Here is a 24,220-nt window from a genome sequence, read left to right on the forward strand (position 1 = left end):
CTTTGTCTGAAGGAGGAATCTATACCTACTGTCCAAAACATTTAATTCTGAAAGAGACTAAACAATGGCAAGAATAGAGCTGGTGAAATCTCTTTACGTGAGAGTGATTCTGTGCAAAGCCATAATGACACATTTTTGTTAGTTTTTATATAACTGTTTTCATTTTCCCCCAAATATCATAAAAGCGTATTGCAGACTGACCTGTTTGTATTCTCCGATGATGGAGCCGTTCTTTTTTATCTCAGACTCTGATTTGTCCAGCTCTCGCCGACACATCTCCTTCAGCTAAAAAAAAACAAAAAAAAAAAAACATAACTCATAAAAATTACATATTTACACTTATGTTTACATTTTTTAACATTCGGCATAGTTAGCCACTTTACAGAAGAGGTTCTGCCTTTACTTCCTGCGGAAACTGAGGAAAGAACATCTACAAAATCACATTTTATCACAAGAACACATGTAAAAAACTACTGATGCAATGCCAGAGAATCTCAACAGAGGAGAATACCCACTTGAAGTGAGTCGAAAATGAGTTGGTTTATATGGAGCAACTAAGCAAAATCAATATAAATGTCTAATCATTTTTATAGTAAGAACTGTAATAAATGATTCAATACAAAGCAAAATCTAATGTTTTAGGCAATTATAAACCTCCAGTAGTAGTAATGCAGCGTCTTTACTGCCCAAAATCTGGAGAAAATACTGGAGAAAAATCTTAATATACAGGTATGCTATCTTTGCTTTTTTTTTTTTTTTTTTTTTAGTAAAACGCATTACATTATTTCCTAAAATGAAAGGAATATCCCAGAACAAGCAGAAAAAATACTATATATTACTATATAAGTCCGTTCACTCCATTCATAGAGCACCAACTCAAAGGTTCACTTTAGAGTTTAACAGTAATTTCTTGATTTAATATGGGGAACAGAAAGTGGTCAGACTCTTAATACACAGCTTTGGTCATGCAGAAGATGCATTTTGGACCTGCAGTTCTCTCTTTCTATGCAATCCCATTGGCTGAAAGTAGCTCTTGACTCCTAATCGCGGACTGGTCTAGATATTAAACCTGCTAGATATCTGTGATGAATTGCCTCTGAGCTAAAGTTTTTGTGATTGGCAATCAACAAAAAACACACAGAAACTTAAAAAACAAGCTAAAATTGTGTTTTAAACTCAGATCTGTGAAGAATGGTGGCAGGGGCATCTACTGCTGGACCCCTATTGTTATTGCTGATCTAACTTGTTTTGTTGGTCATTGTTACGTGCATATGCACGTAGAAAGTGTTTTTCTCTCTTTCTCCCCGTTTCTCTCTCTCTGTCTGTCTCTCGCTCTTTCCCTGTCTCTGATTGGCTGATTAGGTCTGGTGGGAGGACCCAGTAGGAGGAGCGTCGTCTGGCCGCCCAATAGATCTTCCCCCGCTGGATCTTCACCCGCCAATGACCTGCATGTTCTGACCGGATGGGGCGGGCCTTTTCAAATATAACGCAGCTCAGTCGCGTCAGTCGGGAGATGAGAGCTGAGAGGAAAGACCTGTGTTTGCGAGAGCTGTGATTATTTAAGCTGTTTCTGTCTGTTTCTGTGTTTCCTGTGAATAGTTGTGAGTAGTGAATGTTTGGCTGAAAGTGGAGTAGGTAGTTTGTTTCTGTGAGAGTGAGGTGTTTGTTTGAGTGTTCTCCCTCCCTCACCCTCCACTCTGTTACACTTTGGTGGACAGATAAGTTGGGCCCTTCACATTATTCATCACGTAGGTAACACAATGTCTAGACACACCAGGTAAGGGGCGGGTGCCACTATTGTATTTTTGGTTTAGTTTAGTTTTTGGGTTAGGTAGTTTAGCACTTATATTATTTTCTTTCCTTTGGCACCGTCCACAGTCCACCTTAGGCATTTTAGTTTGAAGAAACGGCTTATTGATTTATTATTATTATTATTAATATCTTTTTTGTTATACGCTTGTTTTTTTTTTTGTATCTTTCATTTGCTATTTGTGTAATTGTACACTTTTGTAATTGTGTAAAACATCCAGTAAAATCCCTGGTTTTCTCTTTTCTACTAAATCTCTGCTTCCAGTCCCTTTATTCAATCAATTTTTATTTTTGTTTACTTCCTGATTCATCCTAGACCACAACACTTTTAATTGGGAACGTAACAATTGGGGGCTCGTCCGGGATAAATTAATTGATTGGCTATTAATTAATTAATTCTTAATTGATTAATTAATATTGATTAATTTTTTTTTTTTTTTTTTTTTACATATTTCATCTCTTGTATTGAATACTGTATTAAATGTCGCTGGAAGTAGGGTGATTTTGTGTAAGAGGTAGTTTTTTTATGGACATTTGTTGTTTTTTGGTACTATTTTTGTAAGATGGGTTCCTTTGATGTGCAGGCTTTCCTTGAGTCCCCTAGTTTAGCTGTTTTAGAGTCTTGCAAAAAGGATGAGTTGCTTCAAATAGCTGGCCACTTTAAACTTACTGTTACCAGAGCAATGTTTAAGAAAGACATTCGGAATTTAGTGACACAATATTTAATTGATGTGGGTTTGGTTTCTGTACAGCCCGTGGCAGACACTACTGGTGAGGCGTCCTCTTCTGTGGAGGTTAGCGCAGTGGTTGACGAGGGCCTCCCGCACTTGGGAGGTCTGGACAGCTCGGACGGGCCAGATGAACCGGTAACTCCGTCAGCGGCGGCAGAAAGTGAGGTAAGGGCTGTTCTTCCTCCCTATGACCCTGAATCCCCGCCCTCCGAGGCGGAGGGTCCTTTTGACTTTCGCCTAGCTCGTCTCCAGTTGGAGGTGAAGGAGAGAACTGAGGCGCGTCAGCTTGACCACGAGTTTCGGTTGGCCGTTCGTAAGTTGGAGTTGGAGAATGAGCGTGAGATACGGCTCCGCGAACTGGATTTGAAGACGAGGGAACTCGCCTCAGTCCAGCTCAGTCAGCCACTCGCGCTCGCTCAAGCAAGCGCTGCGAGCGTTGCTGCCCCGTCTAACCCAGTCCCGTCCACCGTAGGCTCCACCCCCACTGTGCAGTCTAGCTTAAGCTCCACCCCCACTGTGTCATCTTCTCCGTTGTTTGATATCAGTAAATATGTGGCCCTGGTTCCTCCTTTCAGAGAATCAGAAGTAGACACCTATTTTGGCGTTTTTGAGAGGCTCGCTGTTATGTTGGGATGGCCAAAAGAGGTTTGGACTCTCTTACTCCAGTGTAAGTTAGCTGGGAAGGCTCAGGAGGTTTGTTCAGCTCTTTCTCTTGAAGATAGTCTTCAATATGATGTAGTTAAGGCTGCTATTATGCGTGCTTATGAATTAGTCCCCGAGGCTTATAGACAGCACTTTAGGAGCCTCCGTAAACAAGCATCTCAAACGCACGTAGAGTTTATCAGAGAAAAGTCGGTCCTTTTTGATAAGTGGTGCAGCGCTTGTAAGGTTGACAGTTTTAATTCTCTGCGTGAGTTAATCCTCCTAGAGGAGTTTAAAAATTGTCTACCAGAACGAGTAGTAGTGTACTTAAATGAACGTACGGTGCCAACTGTATCTCAGGCTGCCGTTTTTGCAGATGAGTTTGTTCTGACCCATAAGCAGACTTTTAAACCTGTCGCTCCGCAGGCTGTAAACGTTTCTGGTGGGGGAGCTAAAGTTGTTCGCGGTGCTGGTTCTCCGCCGCGCTCTCATGTCGACAGAGAATGTTATTATTGCCACAAAATAGGTCACATAGCTGGTAACTGCCTTGCCCTTAAGAAAAAGATGGGGAGTAAGCGTGTTGATGGACCAGCTAAGCCTGTAGCTCTTGTGGATCGTAGCTCTGTACTGGTGAGTGAGTATGTTAGCTCTTTACCGGACTCGTGTTATAGCCCATTCATTTCACGTGGTGAAGTTAGCTTAAAGACAGGTGAACCTGCGGTCCCGGTTAACATCTTGAGAGATACTGGTGCTGCGCAGTCCCTTATTTTAGCAAAAACTTTGCTGTTTGGAATGGATTCTTTTTGTGGATCATATGCTGTCTGTAAAGGCTTGGGCAATGAGTATGTGAAACTGCCGTTGCACACTGTGTGTCTGTCTTCTGATCTGCTTTCTGGACTGTTCAGGTTTGCTGTATGTGATGCGTTACCCGTGGATGGCATTACCGTAATTCTGGGCAATGATCTCGCTGGTGGGAAAGTGTTCCCAATTTTAGAGATTTTAGATTCGCCCGTTTTATGTAGTTCTGATGTGTGCGAGAGAGAAGAACCTAATGTTTTCCCTGCTTGTGTGGTTACTCGCGCCCAGGCGCGCAAGTTTGGAGATGTTGAGCTGTCTGATACCTTTTTAGCTCGTGATGTAACGGATGAGGTCGCTGATGCACTCTTAGCTGAGGGTTTCCCTGCGAAACAGAAAGTTGAGCTAAGTGAGTTACTGGATTGTGGTCTTAGTCGGGAGTCACTTATGAAGGCTCAGAAAGACGATCCGTCTTTAAGAAAATATTTTGAGAAGGCTGTTGAGGATAATAGTGATTCAGACAGGACTGTGTGTTATCTTGACAACGGACTTTTGATGCGTAAATGGAGCGCGCACAAAAACCCCGAGCTCCACACATACTACCAGGTTATCGTCCCCCTTGCTTATAGAAGACACATATTAAGCATAGCTCATGATGCGCCGTGGTCTGGACACTTAGGGGTAACCAAGACGTACAACCGTGTTCTGAAATATTTTTTTTGGCCGTCACTTAAGCAAGATGTTGTGGAGTATTGCCGTACTTGTCATGTGTGTCAGTGCACCGGGAAGCCTAATCAGGTGGTTCCCCCAGCTCCTCTTTGTCCAATTCCCGTTATGACAGAACCTTTTGAGAGGGTGCTGGTAGACTGTGTTGGTCCGTTGCCAAAGTCTAAAATGGGTAATGAGTTTCTTTTGACAATTATGTGCACAGCTACGCGCTTTCCTGCGGCGATTCCCCTCAGAAAAATTACAGCGCCAGTGATTATTCGTGCTCTGATCAAGTTTTTCTCTACCTTTGGGCTGCCGAAAATTATCCAAACAGATCAAGGGACAAATTTCATGTCGAAAGTTTTTAGTCAGGTCATGAAAACTCTAAACGTGCAGCACGTTGTTTCCTCTCTCTATCGTCCTGAGTCGCAAGGGGCTCTCGAGCGCTTTCACCAGTCACTCAAAGCAGCTTTGAGAAAATTTTGTTTTGAAACGGGTAAACAGTGGGACGAGGGTGTTCCAATGATGTTGTTCGCTTTGCGGGAAGCTGTACAAGAATCTTTAATGTTTAGCCCTGCAGAGCTGGTGTTTGCTCACACGTTGCGTGGTCCCTTGAAAGTAATGCAGGAATCACTTATGGAGATCAGCAATGCTGGTCAGCCCAAATCAGTTTTAGAGTATGTGAGTTCGTTCCGTGAGAGGTTGCACAAGGCTTGGGAAATAGCAAGGGAGACTTTACAGTCGTCCCAGGAGCAAATGAAAAAAGTCCATGACAAACGTGCTGTATCACGCAGTTTTAATCCAGGGGATCAGGTGCTCGCTCTCCTGCCTGTTCCTGGCTCCTCTCTTTCTGCTCGCTTCTCAGGTCCTTATTCTGTAAAAAAAAAGTTAAGTGACACAAACTATCTCATTAATACGCCTGATAGAAGGAAAAGTTCTCGTGTTTGCCATGTTAACATGCTGAAGCTGTATCTCACCAGGGAAAGTACAGCTGATGCCACGAAGCCGGTTTTGGTTGCTGCTACAGAAGACGTGTCAGACGACGATGACTCGTCACAGTTGCGTTCCTCCAGCATTGTTACTGCTCGCGTCCCTAACTCTCAAGCAGTAAGTGAGCTACCCACGAGTTTAAGCCACCTAACTCAAAGTCAAAGAGAAGACATTCTCTCTTTAGTTGAGGAGTTCCCTGAGCTGTTTAATGATGTCCCTTCACAAACATCTGTGTTATGTCACGACATAAAGGTGACCTTTGAACGCCCGATTAAGCAGCACCCATATCGTGCTAATGCAAAAAAGAGAGAACTGATGAAAACTGAGGTAGAGTATTTGTTGGAACATGGCTTTGCAAAACCTAGTGTGAGTCCTTGGAGCTCGCCATGTTTAATTATCCCTAAACCTGATGGTACCTTTAGGTTCTGTACCGACTACAGAAAGGTTAATGCTGTTACAGTCCCAGATTCCTATCCATTGCCACGAATGGATGACTGTATAGATAACATTGGTTCTGCTAAATTTGTGACAAAGCTTGACTTACTGAAAGGATATTGGCAGGTTCCTTTGTCCCCAGAAGCGTCGGAGATATCAGCGTTCGTTACACCTGATCATTTCCTACAGTACACTGTAATGGCGTTCGGTTTTAAAAACGCACCGGCTACGTTTCAGCGGCTAATTAACACTGTTTTAGGTGATGTCCCACACTGCTCCGCTTATTTAGACGATGCTGTACTTTACAATCATGATTGGCCCTCTCATATTTCCACCTTGCGAGAGGTTTTTAACCGATTGAAGGATGCTTCTCTGACTCTGAACTTAGCTAAATGTGTGTTTGCCCAGGCTACTGTTTCATACCTTGGTATGGAGGTTGGGAAGGGTCAAGTGCGCCCTCTGGCGGCAAAAGTTGCTGCAATTCATGTGTTCCCAGCACCAAAGACTAGGCGTAGTTTGCGTCGGTTTCTTGGCATGGCAGGATACTACAGACGTTTTTGTAGAAACTTCTCAGATGTGGTAGAACCCCTCACTAAGCTCCTGAGTCCTAAAGTGGATTTTGTTTGGTCTCCTGCTTGTGAACACGCTTTCACTAGTGTGAAGGTTTTGTTAACCGAAGCCCCTATACTTTTGGCTCCTGATTTTAGTAAGCCATTTTTGCTGGAGGTAGATGCTAGTGATGTTGGCGCTGGGGCAGTTCTTCTTCAAGAAGATCCAGATGGCATCCTTCATCCCACTTGTTATTATTCCCACAAATTTAACAAGCACCAACGCAATTATTCCACCATAGAGAAAGAGGCACTAGCCCTGATTCTAGCAGTACAGCATTTTGAAGTTTATGTTGGGGGTTCTTCTTTTCCTGTGGTTGTGTTTACTGACCATAACCCATTAGTTTTTCTGTCCAGGATGTTCAATCAGAATCAGAGACTGATGCGGTGGGCTCTTCTACTACAGGATTACCAGCTGGAGATTCGACACAAAAAAGGTGTCGATAATGTTGTGGCTGATGCACTTTCTCGTGTATCATAGTTTTTTTTTAACACTCTCTTGGTGTTGTTGTTTAAAGGAAGTACTGACGAAAAACATTTTTTTTTTTTATGTAACTGATCGCAAACTGTGTTGCTCTTTTTAGGGGGGGCGTGTTACGTGCATATGCACGTAGAAAGTGTTTTTCTCTCTTTCTCCCCGTTTCTCTCTCTCTGTCTGTCTCTCGCTCTTTCCCTGTCTCTGATTGGCTGATTAGGTCTGGTGGGAGGACCCAGTAGGAGGAGCGTCGTCTGGCCGCCCAATAGATCTTCCCCCGCTGGATCTTCACCCGCCAATGACCTGCATGTTCTGACCGGATGGGGCGGGCCTTTTCAAATATAACGCAGCTCAGTCGCGTCAGTCGGGAGATGAGAGCTGAGAGGAAAGACCTGTGTTTGCGAGAGCTGTGATTATTTAAGCTGTTTCTGTCTGTTTCTGTGTTTCCTGTGAATAGTTGTGAGTAGTGAATGTTTGGCTGAAAGTGGAGTAGGTAGTTTGTTTCTGTGAGAGTGAGGTGTTTGTTTGAGTGTTCTCCCTCCCTCACCCTCCACTCTGTTACACTTTGGTGGACAGATAAGTTGGGCCCTTCACATTATTCATCACGTAGGTAACACAATGTCTAGACACACCAGGTAAGGGGCGGGTGCCACTATTGTATTTTTGGTTTAGTTTAGTTTTTGGGTTAGGTAGTTTAGCACTTATATTATTTTCTTTCCTTTGGCACCGTCCACAGTCCACCTTAGGCATTTTAGTTTGAAGAAACGGCTTATTGATTTATTATTATTATTATTAATATCTTTTTTGTTATACGCTTGTTTTTTTTTTTGTATCTTTCATTTGCTATTTGTGTAATTGTACACTTTTGTAATTGTGTAAAACATCCAGTAAAATCCCTGGTTTTCTCTTTTCTACTAAATCTCTGCTTCCAGTCCCTTTATTCAATCAATTTTTATTTTTGTTTACTTCCTGATTCACCCTAGACCACAACACTTTTAATTGGGAACGTAACAGTCATATAATAAACTTTACAATGTTTTTCACTGAACATTTCTTTCTGCAAATTATTCAGTAAAGCAGATTTCTCTACAGCCTACTGAGCAGCAAAACAAACTGCCTTCCTCTTCCCTAACCCGAGCACAAAGAGCTGAATAAATACGCGCCGGCAGGAGAATAGCGCTTCTATTATGTAGGCAGGTTTATGTGAATGCTATTACACTGACAATACACAGCACTGGGAATTTTTCATAACTGTATCTGGTGCTCTTTCACGGCTGCAGTCTCCTGTTGAATTTGTAAAGAAATTGCATTATAGAACCGTGAAAAACCAACAGGAAATGATTCTTCCAGCTCCTCTCAATGCGCTCAGAATCCCTGAGCACGTGCTGCTGTTTATTCCACAGAAACTCAACCTGTACGCTTCATTTCGGCTGATTCAGAAGCAGAAACATTTCTGTTTAAAATGGAAAAAAAACTCACTGGCATTTACAACTAGACAAACAAGTGATGCACAACACTGTTTTCCCAAAACAGCAAAAACTTTTAACTTCCTTTCTTTTTTTTTTTTTTTTTTTTTACTTTTAACTTATTTTTTGATCCACAAATTGAAAATGCCAGCTTTAATATTGCTTGACATTTAGTGTGTAATGGACCATCAGAAAAGATTTACATCCCAAATTCCATTTCTTATTATTGTATGATTGTATAATTGTTTACTCTACTATTTTTGCATATTCTACATCTTTACACATTTAACCCCATCCCATTTTACAATTATAATACTGATGAGATCACTTAAAAATGATGAGTCAAAGCATAAAGTTATCCAAAAGCAGTGTGTAAGACTGGTGGAGGAGAACATGATGCCAAGATGCATGAAGATGCAACTGTGATTAAAAACCAGGGTTAATCCACCAAATATTGATTTCTGAACTCTTAAAACTTTATGAATATGAACTTGTTTCTTTGCATTATTTGAGGTCTGAAAGCTCTGCATCTTTTTTGTTATTTCAGCCATTTCTCATTTTCTATACATTTAATTTTCAGCAGGATTTGGCACACTGCCCACACTGCCAAAGGTACCAATTGGTCTTATTTAATATTGTAATTTCTGAGACACTGATTTTTGTTTTTTTATTGGCTGTAATCTATAATCATCAACAATAAAAGAAATAGATCACTCTGTGTGTAGTACATCTATATAATATATAAGTTTCACATTTTGAACTGAATGAACTGACAAAGTATGCACTAGTAAATAGTGTTGTATCTTCTCTAGTGTCTTCTACTTCTCTTTCTTCTCTTTTTTTATTTATATCATGATCATCCCTCCCTTTCCTCTCTCGCTCTCAGACACACACTCAATTAGGAGTTCATACCTCCACCTGGGAAATCTTCCATATCAGTTTAAAGACATTTTTAACCTGTCTGTCCGCTCCGCTCCAGCCTGTCCTCTGTCCAAGGAAACTACTGTCCACAGGCTTTACTCTCCCACTAATAAAAGCTCTAATGTCTCCTGAGATTCTGCAGTAATTTAATACTCAGCCGCTCTGCTGTCACTCAGACTCGGAGCTGAGGAGAGTTCCTAATGACGGAGCGTCAGAACAGCAGATAGAAGATAAGATTAAAAAACGGGTGGTGAAGAAAAGAGAGAAACATGTCCCCCCGTTTCTCTAAAACTCAATATAACTCCTCCTTTACTACACCCCCCAAACAACACTGTCCTAATGAAGACCTGCCAACTTAAAAAAAATATCTGAAATGTAACAATAATACCTGCACTGCCTCTTCTTCTCTCGCGCTGTCTCACCCTCTCTCTCACTGTCTCTTGTGCTTTCTCTCGCTTACTCATGCTGTCTCTTCCTCTCTCGCGCTGTCTCTCATGCTTTCTCTCGCTTACTCGTGCTGTCTCACCCTCTCTCTCACTGTCTCTTGTGCTTTCTCTCACTTACTCATGCTGTCTCTTCCTCTCTCGCGCTGTCTCTCATGCTTTCTCTCGCTTACTCGTGCTGTCTCACCCTCTCTCTCACAGTCTCTTGTGCTTTCGCTTGCTTGCTCGCACTGTCTCACTTGCTCCGTCTCTCGCTCATTCGCACAATCGCTCCCTTTTTTGTGCTGTCTCTCATGCTTTCTCTCGTTTACTCATGCTGTCTCACCCCTCTGGTGCGGTCTCTTGTGCTTTCTCCGGATTAGTCGCACTCTCTCCCATTCTCTCATGCTTTCTTTTGCTCTCGCTGTTTCTCGCTTTCTCTAACACTGTCTCCCCCTTGTGTTGTCTCTCGCGCTTTCTCTCGCAATGTTTCCCCCCCTCCGTCATTTGCACTCTCTCCCTCTCTCGCGCTGTCTCTTGCGGTCTCTCCATCTTTCATTCTGTCTTTCTCCCTCTTGCTGTCTCTTGCACTTTCTCTCGCTCACTCGCACTGTCTCTCATGCTTTCTCTCGCTGTCTCTTGCTCACTTGCTCTGTCTCTCCCTCTCTTGTACTTTCTCTTGCTCACTTGCTGTCTCTTCCTCTCTTTCTCTCTTGCTCCCTTGCTCTGTCTCTTCCTCGCAATTTCTCTTGTTCACTTGCACTGTCTCTTCCTTTCTTCCTCTCTTGCTCACTTGCACTGTCTCCTCCTCACTTCCTCTCTTGCACAGTTTCTCCTGATTTCTCTCGCTCACTTGCACTGTCTCTCCCTCTCTATTTCTTTTGCACTTCTACGCTAAAATATTATAATAGAGTAAGTCTGCCAAAAGTAAACCAGAAGTAAATCACATTACACTATTACTCCCTCACAAAAATACAGGTACCTACCAGCATAAAAAAATAAAATAAAAAAAAATCAGGATTAAATTTTATTTTTAAGTGAATTTTAAGTCTCTCATGGTGACAATTTAGCAATGATATTACTCGTGTCGGCTGTTAAATAAATATATTGTGTGAGAGTAATTATTGCTTTTTGTACTTTTTGGTTACAAATTTAAAAAGGTATAAAAACAAGTGTTGTTTGGGCATTGGTAGCGAATTTAAAGTATCGTGTTTTTTAGACCCTATTGCTAAGGTGTATATTCTTTCTATACTCCTATATTCTTATACTGTATTATTTCTAGTAAAGATTCTAAGATGACCCACTGGAATGGCTAGTGATCGAGTTAACACTGGATTTTCCAGGGGTTTTATGTTTCATGAATCCTTTTCTGTTTAATTTATTAAAGGATAAAATGTCCAAAATGGACTTGCTGAATTTGAAGGCAACGTGTTTTAAACTAATGATGTCTAAAAGAGAATAAAGGTAAAAATTAAGAAGTAAACTGCAGACCTGAGCAGATTCCTCTTCCAGCCGCCTCTTCTCATCCTCAGAATCGACCAGCTTCTGTTTAGTGATCAGGAGCTCTTTGTTTAAAGCATCTGATTTTTCCTCTGCCTAAAACACACACAAACACACACACACACACACACACACACATTATATCACAACATTTTATTATATAAATAGAAGCATGCGTATATTTCATTGTTAGGCAGGTTCTATTTAAGAGATTTCTTAATTGAGAACAGGTGTGGACAGAAAGGGACATGTATTTTTGATATTTTTACTCATTTAATGATAAAAACCTTCATTTAAAAACTGCATGTTGTGTTTACTTATGTTTCTTTGACTTATATTTAAATTTAAATTAAATCTGATGATCTGAAACATTTAAGATACAAACAGGCAAAAATATATAAGAAATCATGAAGGGGGAAAACACTATTTTTACACCCCTGTATTTCAGCTGTCGTGGAAGACTTATGTAAGTTGTTTGGTTGGTTGTTGTTTTTTTGCCGCTTCAACACATATTTGGCTATTTGTGCTGTTTAAAGGTTCTACTATGATAAAGCGAAATATATTTTGCTACATATGTATTTATATAAATAGGTGTTTGAGGTTAAGATGCAATAAGAACGTTAAGATCTTTCCTGGTGTTTTTTTTTCCCAAAAAGGTATTTTATGTTCTTTTCTTGGTAAGAAGATTGTTTTATATGATGATAGGCAGGACAGCTGATGCCAGTCGACGGTTGCCAAGACTGCATTTTATCATTCTTAACCCCTTATTATATTATATTACATTATAATACCTCTTAACAGGCCAGCATTTTTGTCAATTGTCTGTCTGACATTACACACCTAAATCTTGAAGATTTCTATTAAAGCATCACATTAAAAATAAATAATAATAAACAGGGGTGTGACGAGACACTAATATCACGAGACGAGACACAATATTGGGTTCACGAGAACGAGACGAGAAGAGATTTAGAAATAAAATTTTAAAGAAAACGTCAAAAATGAAAAATGGCTTGAAAACTTTTATTTGACAAAATTATATAACACAAACTTAACAGACTGGTTTCTCTCACACATTGATTTTATAAGAAATAGAAATAAGAATAAAAAATAACAATAAAACTTTTCTAGGTCTTATATACTGCAAACAATAAGTGCAAACCACAACCAGTCATATTAAGACTATGGTTTGTGTTTTTTTCTTCTAAATCTCTTGTAATTTAACTATGCATAACCATAACCAGTCATATTAAGACTATGCTTAAAGTGCAAACAGAGACAGAAATACAGTACAGAGCTACGGGATTAGAACAACTGTCTATGAAACAGTCAGGTGTAAGATTTACTTACAGTATTTATATATGGTTTGTGTCTTGTTGGTCACTCTGTTACCGATTATTGTTTGCACTGGAGCCAAAATGCAGCAGACATACAACTTAAAAGTAGCAGAAGCATCTTTTATGCTGAGAGCTGCTCTCACTGCTCAGGCCCCACACTCGCTGCTATCACTACTGTGTTGCCAGATCCCGCTTAAAAAGCCCACACTAAACTGTTTTTCTTCCCGCGAGACAGGTTTAAGCTTGACGAGAAATATCGTCACGTTTTAATCTCGTGAGATCTCGTGCCACAAGATCTCGTCACACCCCTACTAATTAATAACGATAATAAAACTGACTCTTTCCTAAACTTAATTTTAAAATCAATATTTTTCTGAATACAAATCAATCAGTTCATTTCTCCAAACATTTAGTTTCGTTATGTTTGTCTAGTTTTTACGTCTTTATTTTTAAACCTGCAGAATTTGGGTTGATTCCTGATTGATTCTTACTGATCTGGAATTATTATTAAGTGGATTAGAGATAAAGTAAACAGGAAGCTTCTCCAAGTGTCCTGTAGGAGATTTCAGAGCGTAAAGTTATTTTACGGCAGAGAATAAGGGTTTTATATCACCTACACCTGTAGCCCGTATACGAGAGAAGACATTTGTGTCTATGTTTTAAATTTAAGTGATCTATGCAGCATCTTGTGTAGATTTTCTGATTTTATCTTGAGTTGTGCTTAGAGATTGTTCGTTTTAACAATATCTGAATTTCATGCAGTTTATTGCTAAGCTCTTCTAAGCTCCCACTCTTCCTGCCATTTGGATTCGGTGAAGGACTTCATGACGCAAAACGTGTTTAAAGGTGGGATTGAGAATTTGGTGATGTCTTTTTTTTTTAGCCTTTTTAGGCCAGTTTATCTGCAATATGACTTGTGTAGGTGTTGTACAGTCTTATGAAGGCCTTTCTTCAATATCTGAAACTATTCTCTTTGCTATTTTGCATATCATATCATCACAGTTTGATAAAAAGGAACATCCAGTAAAAAAAAACAAAAAAAACTCACATTGTCCAGATCTTTCCTCAGAGAGATCTTACTGCTGACCAGCTCATGAGCCAGATCATCGTTCTCCTGCTCCAGACGCATGTTGGCCTCCTGCAGACGCCTGTTTTCTCTCTGTGAATGATAGAAAAAGAGAAAGAGAAAGAGAGAGAGAGATTTAGACTGTGTACTGCTGTGTTTACTGCACAGTCTGACTCAGTGGTCTTGTGACAGTGTCTATATAATAGTTAACCATGACAGTGAGGAGAGTAACCTTTGAGAAGAGTTCTGAGAAACAGCTCCCAAAATGAATGGTTCCAAAATGAACACAATTTAATATTTATCCAAAGATAAGTGTGGGCTTGCTGCAGCTGCTGAAAAAAATCCTAAAGTTAGAGGAATCACCTCAATATAACAACAAAATAAAAATATATTTTCAGAATAAACTGTTCTCTCTTTTAACTTATTGTGCACTTTACTGCAATTTTTACCAGTAAATGGTCCTTGCCAGTAAATCCCAGTGCCAAATTCTCAACGCTTTCCATGTCCATATATCAAGAAGCATTTGCTTACAATTCTTTATACCACAGTTAGTTCCGACCTTGCAATGTGATTGGCTGAGAGGCGTTCTGAGAGTGCTGTTATCAGCCGGTAATGCACTGTAACAGAAGCTCTCCATGTATTACTCCGCCAAATACAGGTAAACTAGCAATGACGCAGCGCTTACAATCCAAATACAAACCAAATGCGATATCATTATACACCACTGGGGGGACACTGGATCCCATAGAGGCACAGCGAAGAAATCTCAGACATTATTAAACTAAATAAGCCCTGCGATTGAAAAATACGCATTATTACACATATTATCAGCCACCAGTATCAGGTTCAGAGATATTAATAAAATAAAAGCTTAAGTGTTTATATTTTCCAGTTAATATAGGGTACATTAGGCTAAATGTAAAATATGGGACCCTGGTAATCCTGCAAAACTTAAAATAATAGCCAATAGCCAAAAGTATAATATAGCCGTAATAGCCGTATAATAGCCGTAATAGCCAGAAGTAGAAGACACACGCTAACCAAGCAACAGCGCAGCTCTTACAACAGCGCAGGTACAAACAGAGCAGCAATGGAACTATTTTAACTGGCGGCGTTTTTATAACCAAACAGATCCTATTTTCTCCTCCTCTTTAACTCTTTAAAATCTTTTAATAAACAGTGATAATGGAACTGTGGTATAATCACAATAACACACTTGATGTAGTCTGCTATAACGTGTAATATTGGCACTGCACAGCTCTCCGTCTTGTGTATTATTGCTTAAATATATCACAATACATTGCGATACTGTAAGCAATGCAATATATTGGGATTGTTTAAACAAAAAAAAATTAAAAACCTGCCATTTTATACAAAAAAAAAAAAAACACACACCATCATACTGGTAAAACCTGAGTAATAACTACTGTTAAATGAATCATCAATGGCCACCAATCTTTACATGTTAACTAATCATTAAAAAATCGGTACCACTTTAAAATAAGACTACCTTTATAAAGGGTTTATAAATGGTTTATAATTTGTTTATTAATGGTTACTAATTAGTTTGTAAATGCCTTAACAATCATTAATAATCAGTTTTAACACAAACGTAGAAAGGGCAACAATATAGATGGCTGCGGGTTTACTATTTGGCAAACAACATGTCATTGTTGCCCTTTCTACGTATGTGTTATAACTGATTATTAATGATTTTAAGGCATTTACAACCTAATAAGTAACTATTAATAAACTAGTTGTAAGCCATTTATAAACCCTTTATAAAGGTAGTCTTACTTTAAAGTGGCACCAAAAAATCTATACTGTTTTTTTTAATCAATACAGCATTGCAACACATACAAAAATATAAATACACCAACATATCAATATTTTCTTATCAATATTTTCTTATAAGCTGTTAACGACTGATTAAGATGATTAATGATTAAAAAGGCCTTCAGGTAATGATGGAATTGTGTTTTAATCAAGCAGATCTCTGATATGATGAAGTATGAGGGGTCAGATACTGACAGTCTCACATAAGCAGCACAGATATCTTACTAAGCGTGTGTGTGTGTGATTGACAGGTCTAGCAGAATCATTTCTTTAATTCCTCCTGAGGTGAGACTGGGCCGAGTGGAGGGACACAGTAATCAATTATCCCTCAGTCGTTTCATCATCTCATCATCATCTCTCCATCATCTCCCCTGTTCTCCTCCGAGCTTCTCCAGGATTACTCCTCATTACTGCAACAACGCTCATATGCTAATGAGGGGCAGAGCGGCGCCGGACCTTTAAATATTCTCCAGCTTCTTTAGAACAGTAGGGTAAAACCAGCTCCAGCTCCAGAGCTACACTTTACACACCTCTATACCAGATTAGATTAGATTATATTTTATTTATTTCTTACATAGTAAATGAATAGTAAAGAATGAACGTCGCCTCGCTTTGCCAAACAAACATTCACACAAAACAATCCAGACTGTTCTCATACAGAGTTCCCCAATGGTGGAACAAACTACCTTCTACTACCAGATCAGGAGAATCTCTCACTACCTTTAATAAACTCCTGAAGACAGAGCTCTTCAAAGAGCACTTACTCTCCTAACACCTCTAACTAACTATCTTCTACTACCAGATCAGGAGAATCTCTCACTATCTTTAATAAACTCCTGAAGACAGAGCTCTTCAAAGAGCACTTACTCTCCTAACACCTCTAACACACTAACTACTTCTAACCCCATTTCCTTCTTCCCCTCCTTCACTCCTCTATCCCATTATCTCCCTTCTGCCTCCTTTAGGCCCTATCTAAAGATGTCTTTACCTTCTATACTTTTGTACTTCACTATTGTAAGTCGCTTTGGACAAAAGCGTCTGCCAAATGTAATGTAATGTAATGTAAAAAGTGATCTATCAGACTATAAAGGAACACATAAGGGATCACATAGTAACTTAAAAACAGTGTTAAAGGAACAGTATGCATTATATTTTTTATTTGTAAATAATAACATTATCAGGATGTATCATCAGATATTAAGGGAACTTGCTCGTCCGTCACCAGTCCGTCACAGTATCTGTGTTTGTTTTGGCCTCTGACTCCGCCTACTGCTCGTCCCCCAACACTAACTCCACCCCCGAGGTGGCCAGTACCCTCACAACAGCGAGTGAGCGAGCGGTGCTGCAGCATGGAAGCTAGCAAGCAGGCTGGTTCAGCAGAAACCTTAGCTGCTACACAGCCTAAAAAGCTATCTTCAAATGTTTCTGATCAACTGACCTTTATTTTTCCAAAAGTATTTTTTAGTAGATGTTGCTTCTCATAATATGAGACATTAGAACATTACTCAAATAGAGCTATTCAGCTATTCACACTGTATACCAACTCTACCTCTTCACTACTTTACTCTAACTGATGCTCTCAAACACAAGAGACAAGAAATTCAAGTAATTAACTCTTGATGAGTTCAGCACTGCTGTTAACTGAAAGCCTGAATTCCAGGTGACTCTACCTCATAAAGCTGACTGAGAAAATAAAGCATACATCAGAGATGTGTAAAACTGATCATCTAAACAAGAATATAAACCATATTCTGATTTGTTTAACATTTTTTTATTAAATAATTCAATATTTTTCTACAATGCAGAACATTTAAAAAAAAATAAAATTAACTGGTACTGTATGTGCGTCTATATGCTCAGATGTGGATGAAACCCAATGGCAATGATTCAGTTAATAATCCTTAATCCCTAAAACTGCTGTATAACTATTAAAGCTTACTGCAGTTTAGATTTAGAATCATATGATGTTATCCTGACTGAGTCCCACAGAGATCTATTTTAGGGTCCCTGAAACTGATTAAAATGATAAGATTTACTATCAAGGGGGGCTAAATTAGGAGTATAGAGGGTTTAAGTGGTTAATAAAGTCCTTCAGGTGCACAGAAATTTGCAGTAAACAGTACTAAAGTGAATAAAACATCCTTCTTGGAAGATTTCTTGTAAGATATATAAGCTATGTAAGTATTAATTCTATTTTGTTTTTCATTTTTTTGTTGGATGGACTTTCCCAAAATAAAAGGAAAGAAAGAGAATAAATTAAAGACAACTGATACAAACTGGGTGTAAAATAGTGTAAAAAAATGTGAATAATATGTTTTTTTGTAGGTCTCATACACTTTTATGCATCATATGATCAAAGGGTGCCTAAAATTTAGCATATCTTTAAGGGTGAGACTAAAAAATGCACAAATAAATTTAAATAACACACACCTCACACACACACACTCATTACCTCATATCTCTCAATGGGGGCCTCCTGCTGTTCCTGTTGCTCTCGCATCGTATGGTACTCTTTCTCATACTTCTTCAGCTTCTTCTGGCTGATCTGTTTAACACACACACACACCGAAAGAAAGAAACAGCTATTTTTACAGGTGCAGAAATACTGTACGTGTGATGCAGAGTGTCAGTTACTTAAAGACATTCTGAAGAACAGATTGATATGAAAAGGCCTGTTTAAAAAAGAGTGTCTGAGAAAAGCACCATCAAAAAAGTGAGTATAAAGAGCTTCATAGACTATCCATGCTAGAAACACATCTACTAGTGCATTTAAAAAAATAGAATATAGCTGCAAACTTACTTTATTTCAGTAATTCAGTTCATGAAAATGTAAAACTCATATATAATATAGATGTATTAAACACAGAGTGATCTATTTTAAGTGTTTATTTATTTATTTTATTGTTGATGGTTATGAAGCTTACAGCCAATACAAACCCAAAAATCAGTGTCTCAGAAAATTACAATATTATATAAGACCATTTGGTGCTTTTGGCAGTGTGCCAAGTCCTGCTGGAAAATGAAAACCTCATCTCATATTCACATGACCACACATTCTGACAGAGCATAAAGTCGTTCGTTCGTGCGTGTGTGTGTGTGTGTGTGTATTTTGGAGGAGGCAGAATCTCAAGCATTTAAGAGCCATGGCCTCCAACAGCAACAACTCATGAAATATATACACTGCATTCACACACACACACACACACACACAACAAACACAACAAACAAACAGAGACCGTAAGGGGGCTGTGCATGCGTGTGTATATGGTGGAGAGGGAGAGGGACAGGGAGGGAGAGAGAGAGAGAGAGAGAGAGAGAGAGAGAGAGAGAGGGCATTGTGTTGGGAAGGAGAGATGCCCAGCTGAGACTCAATCAGTAACGACCTGACAGGAGTCAGACTACTGTACACACACACACACACACACCTCATCAGTGCACATGTTCACGTTAACGCACATCTATCTTGCTGTTAGTTTATGAGCGTGTTGCTCTCTGGGTCTCAGTAATCCATCTCTCTCTCTGCGGTGGAGCTCCAGCTTTACTGCAGCACTGCTCCACCTGCTCCAGACCTCCTGCAGCTCCTCCACTGACAGAATCAGGCTGCAGGTGACGCCACTGAGCTTCCTAAACTTCTCCTCACCTTCACTGCCTCCTCCTCTTACTCTCTTTCAAGGACTTCCACTGTGAAACTCTAACAAGCACCAAGAGAATCTTCATCATGCTGCAATGTTTTGATTCTTGATTTATAATGTAGATACACAGCGCTGTGTCTGTGTGAGTTACAGGCTGCTGCTGCCTGAGAAGCGCGAGAGGGGGCAGGAGTAAACACAAGGTAACCTCACGCATGGCCTCCATCCACATGGTTGGGCACGTGCTTGTAAACGTGCGCACGTGTGGAAAGCTGTGCTGCTCAGTCCAGTGCAGATATTTCCAGTTACAGCCGAATGCACGCTTTTAATCCCAGAAAAACAAACGCTCTGATTTACCTTTTAAAAAGACACTGAAATGCTGATTAAAGGGCTGATTAATGTTGTTTTGCTGTTTTCTTTGGGTTTTGAGAGCTCTGCGCTGACTCAGCTCTTGATTGGTCCAGACGTGAGATAGTGTGCAGTTGGGGGCGGGGCTGGTAACATCACGGGCCATGCATTGTTTTATAATGCAATATATATTGACGAAAAAAAAATATATATATATTTGCAATGTTAATTTTTTCCAATATTGATCTCACTCTTTTATTTTTATTGCACTATTGTCTTGTGTCTCTTGTCTCATGTAAGTCTATATCTGTGGCCTTGTTGTATTGTTGTACATTTAATGTCTCTCATTCTTCTTTTATATTAATAATCTTATTTTCTGTACTTGCTGTAACTTTGGGAAGGAGAGTCAAGTCATTTTAATTCTCTGTATGTCCTGTAAATATTAGTATTAATGATGAAACTAGTTAACTTGACTTATAATGGAATTTCTCATCCATTTGACATCCATTTATATGCACTATTAGGCATCAAATGCCCTTGCCATGAGCACAGGGGGTTCAACCAGGGTTCAAGCTCACTCACAAGATAACAGATAACACCTGACAACTTACACAATACAGGTGCAGGGTTCCCAAGACGTTCCCTAAGGTAAGATCAGTTTACCTTCTGCAATCCCATGACTTCTGGATGTGTATACATAAACGATAACTAAACATAGTACAGTATATAATACAGTATATAAAATGAATACATATCTACAGTAAAATCTATAATAACTTATGATCCTTAGATTTATGTGCAATGGTGAAGCAAAGGCTGTTTAAATACAGATCAAAGTTTATTAGGATATGAGACTCATCTTCCTTCCACTTTCCTGCTCTATTATACTACACTGCCCTCTGCTGGTTCACTATATAGTGAGCACATTTCACACTCAATCTCTAATCCTGCACAAAACAGTGGTACTTTACACAGCTTCTACAAAATTCTACAAAATCCTATAAAATCTTAACATCCAAATGTTTGTGGACTCCCCTTCTAACGATCGCTGCTTTCAGTTACTTTCTCAAGTTCCACCCATTACTGATAAATACGTACAAATTCACACACATAGAGCTTACACAGTCCCTGTAGACAATTATGACCAATAGAATAGGACTCTCTAGAGAAGCGATTCTCAATTGGTGGGACACTTTCTGGGTTGGTTACAGACAGCTTTTTATATATATATATATATATATATATATATATATATATATATATATATATATATATATATATATATATATATATATATACATACATATGTATATAAAATGCATTAAAAAATATTAAATAAAAGTTACAAATAATTAATGCTCATCTGTTTTTGGTACAGCTCAAGTCAAGAAAGCAGAGAAACAGGTTAAACACTGAGAAAGGCGCTGCCACTATGATCGAGAGATTGCTGGTTCAAATCCCGGTCATGCATCTTGCCATCAGCTGCCGGAGCCCCGAGGAAGCACAGTTATTCTCGCTCTCTCTGGGTGGGTACAGTACAGTATATGGCACTCTCTCTTTCCCCTCATCACTCCTAGGGTGATGTGGATCAGCACAAGGCTGCGTCTGTGAGCTGATGTATCAGAACCAAGTCGCTGTGCTTTCCTCCGAGCGTTAGCGCTGTGATGCTACTCGGCAATGCTACAGCATCAGCAGCAGCTCAAAAAGAGGCGAAGTCTGACTTCACATGTATCTGAGGAGGAGTGTGCTAGTCTTCTTAACCCTCCTGGTGTTGGACCAGGACCACTAGTGAAAGGGGATATACCCAGCTAAGTAAAAGCTAAATGGGTGGGACAATTGGTCTAAATTAGCAACTTTTATACATGTAGTTGCTCATGTCCCTCTTTAGTTTCTGAAAAAAATGCTCTTAAATGCACTTAAATGGGTTTTTGAGGACTATTTTTCAAAATTTTGTTTGGTTTGTGTTCTATAAAATTTGGTTGTGGCTTAACGACCATAAGAAAATGTGGGTCCTGGGCAGAGACCAGTTTAGAAACCCTGTATTAGAGCAGATAAAAATAACCCTTTTGGCACCATGCTTAATTTCACTAGAAAGCAATTAGTTCTTGTTTTTTTTTTTTTTTTAAATACACTCAGAGTTGCATATGCGTGCTGCATAAGAAACTGTTTTTGTACCCCTGTGGCCTGCATTAGGGAATAAAATCAGAATCAGTAAAAGCCCCCAAACTAAGGTCAACCATGGAGCCGTTGAGGGAGCCGTTGAGGGAGCATTATCGTGCTGTTAGCCAATCAGTGATGCGACATTTGCATTTCACACATTTTCATTTTTTTCATTCTTCCCGCCCACAAATCCTTCACCAAACTAAAACAGCAGCAGTGGGTAGAAGAGGGGTCTCCCAGCCTTAGTGCTGGAGAGGCTTTACTAAAAACTCACCCTTATAACTTAATATTTCAGTGGAGTGGCTTTACTGCTCTTTAATACCTGACCGATAGAATTTATACATAAGAAGCATCGGATTATAAGGAGCTCTGATGATTTTTGGGAAAATGAAAGGATTTTAAGTGCTCCTTATAGTGTGAAAAAGAACAGTAATCTCATTTTATAACAAGCGATGATCAGTTAGTTACCTTCATGCTACAGGCGAGCTCCATGAGCTTCTTGGCGTTCTCTTCAGAGCGGTACCGTTTGGGCACGGGCACACGGAAGAACTTCAGAGCCCCCTCAAAATCCGACTGCAGCAGGTCATCCTTAGAAGTCTGAGGACAAGAGAAACTCGACAGATTACAACCTACAGAACATCTACAGAACATCCAAAATCCCATTATCACGTTATACCGTAATTTCCAGGCTATAAACTGGTACTTATTTAATACTTTGCTTTCAACACTTTGGCTTATATAACGATGCAGTGTGTATTTAGTTAATGGGTTAACAAGCTTTAAAGGTGCTTTACTCAAACAAATAAACAGTTTTCAGTAGAGATATGGGTGTATACAATCTACAATACTGTTTTTTTTTTCTTTTTTTATTATATGTAAATGGAAAACAGATCATGATGCTAAGAAATCGCCTTGCATCTGACTGCCATTAGCAGCTTGTTTTGGAAGTTATTTGGACATCGCATCCACAATAAACGAAGCAAGATGAAGCTACAATTCGACCCAATCATTAAATTCAGTCACATTTGACCAGATCAGGCTTAAAATCGGGCTAAAATTAGACTAAAATCGCAGTTCCCACTGATGATCTGTTACAGGGCTGCCGTGATTAACATCAGTTATCGATATATTTCTAAACTGCTGCTTATTAATGTTCTGTTGTTACAGTTAGGACAGAAATGTTGGTCTCTGTCTCATAGTGTGAGCTTGATTTCTTAACGTCACAACCTGTTTTTCCATCTACATATAGTATAAACAAAGAGAAAAAACAGTATATTGTAAGTGGCACCCTAACCCTAAAAAAAAATATATATAATCGAACGAATTTCAAAAGATAAAAAAAAAAATCTGTAAAACACATTTTAAACAATTATTTAATTTTACACATTTTAACCAATACATTTACATGATTTTTTTTATGCCTTCAAGGCATTTTTTTTTTTTTGACCATACGATTTTTTGTAAAACATCAGCGCAGACATGGACAAAAAAAAATAAAAAATAACTATAATCAAAATTAAAAATGATTATAGTAGGTCTATAAAATGAAACAGATAAAATGTTGACACACAATTATTTATAATAAAATGTGTGTCAGATGCTGAGAGCTCCATAATGTAGAGATAAATTACTAAATAACTCTTATGTAAATATATTTTGTTCATCTATAAACTGAAACGCAAAGATTTTTAAAGCAAATTTCCATGACTTTTTTTTTTTTTTAAATATTCTGGGTATTTTTATTTTTCCAAAACTTATCCAGGCCTATAAAATGCCATTTTCAAATCAATTCCATGACTTGTCCAGGATTTTCATGACCGTACAAACCCTTTTTTGTGTAAATATATTATTTTATATAACATGGACAACTGTGGCTTATACTCAGGTGCGGCTGGTATATTTATAAAAAATATATATATAGTGGGTGTGGCTTACGCTCAGGTGTGTTAATAGCCCGGAAATGACTGTATCTTTACACTGTGATCATGAGCTATGTACACAGCATATACTACTTACCTTCAGTAACGCCAGAGCCACATTAAAGATGACACTGATGCCCTGGATGAAACAGAAACACAGATTTAGGAAAAGTAAATATATCAGAAAGTCAGAAACTGAAGAACTGAACTCTGGGAGGAAAGTCTCACCTCACACAGCAGCAGGTCGATGATGTGAAAAACCATGTAGAGAGGAAACTTGGCTGTGAAGAGCGTGAGGAACCACTGGGAGGCGTACATGTGCGCTTCTAACCCTATGCTTAAGAAGTGAGAGTACAGGTCTGGAATGTATTCCTGTAAAAAAAAGAAGTTAAAGATACTCAGCAGCAGATATTCAGCAGCATA

At 39.1% G+C, this 24,220-nt stretch overlaps 1 protein-coding gene across 3 annotated transcripts in view; it reads right to left on the reverse strand.

The window, feature by feature from the left end:
- Nucleotides 1-24,220, reverse strand: part of LOC103040039 (rab GTPase-activating protein 1) — a 177,277-nt gene that overhangs the window by 14,173 nt on the left and 138,884 nt on the right. For all 3 annotated transcript variants that reach the window (XM_022680953.2, XM_022680952.2, XM_022680951.2), the window contains 7 exons: nucleotides 24,026-24,169; nucleotides 23,895-23,936; nucleotides 22,347-22,475; nucleotides 18,194-18,286; nucleotides 13,888-13,998; nucleotides 11,494-11,598; nucleotides 202-285 (listed from right to left, as the gene is read on the reverse strand). In XM_022680953.2, coding sequence (XP_022536674.2) covers nucleotides 202-285; nucleotides 11,494-11,598; nucleotides 13,888-13,998; nucleotides 18,194-18,286; nucleotides 22,347-22,475; nucleotides 23,895-23,936; nucleotides 24,026-24,169 — 708 coding nt within the window. The remainder of the gene's footprint in view (nucleotides 1-201; nucleotides 286-11,493; nucleotides 11,599-13,887; nucleotides 13,999-18,193; nucleotides 18,287-22,346; nucleotides 22,476-23,894; nucleotides 23,937-24,025; nucleotides 24,170-24,220) is intronic.

The sequence above is a fragment of the Astyanax mexicanus genome, chromosome 20 (assembly GCF_023375975.1).
Source record: "Astyanax mexicanus isolate ESR-SI-001 chromosome 20, AstMex3_surface, whole genome shotgun sequence".
In the NCBI taxonomy this organism is placed as follows: Eukaryota; Metazoa; Chordata; class Actinopteri; order Characiformes; family Acestrorhamphidae; genus Astyanax; species Astyanax mexicanus.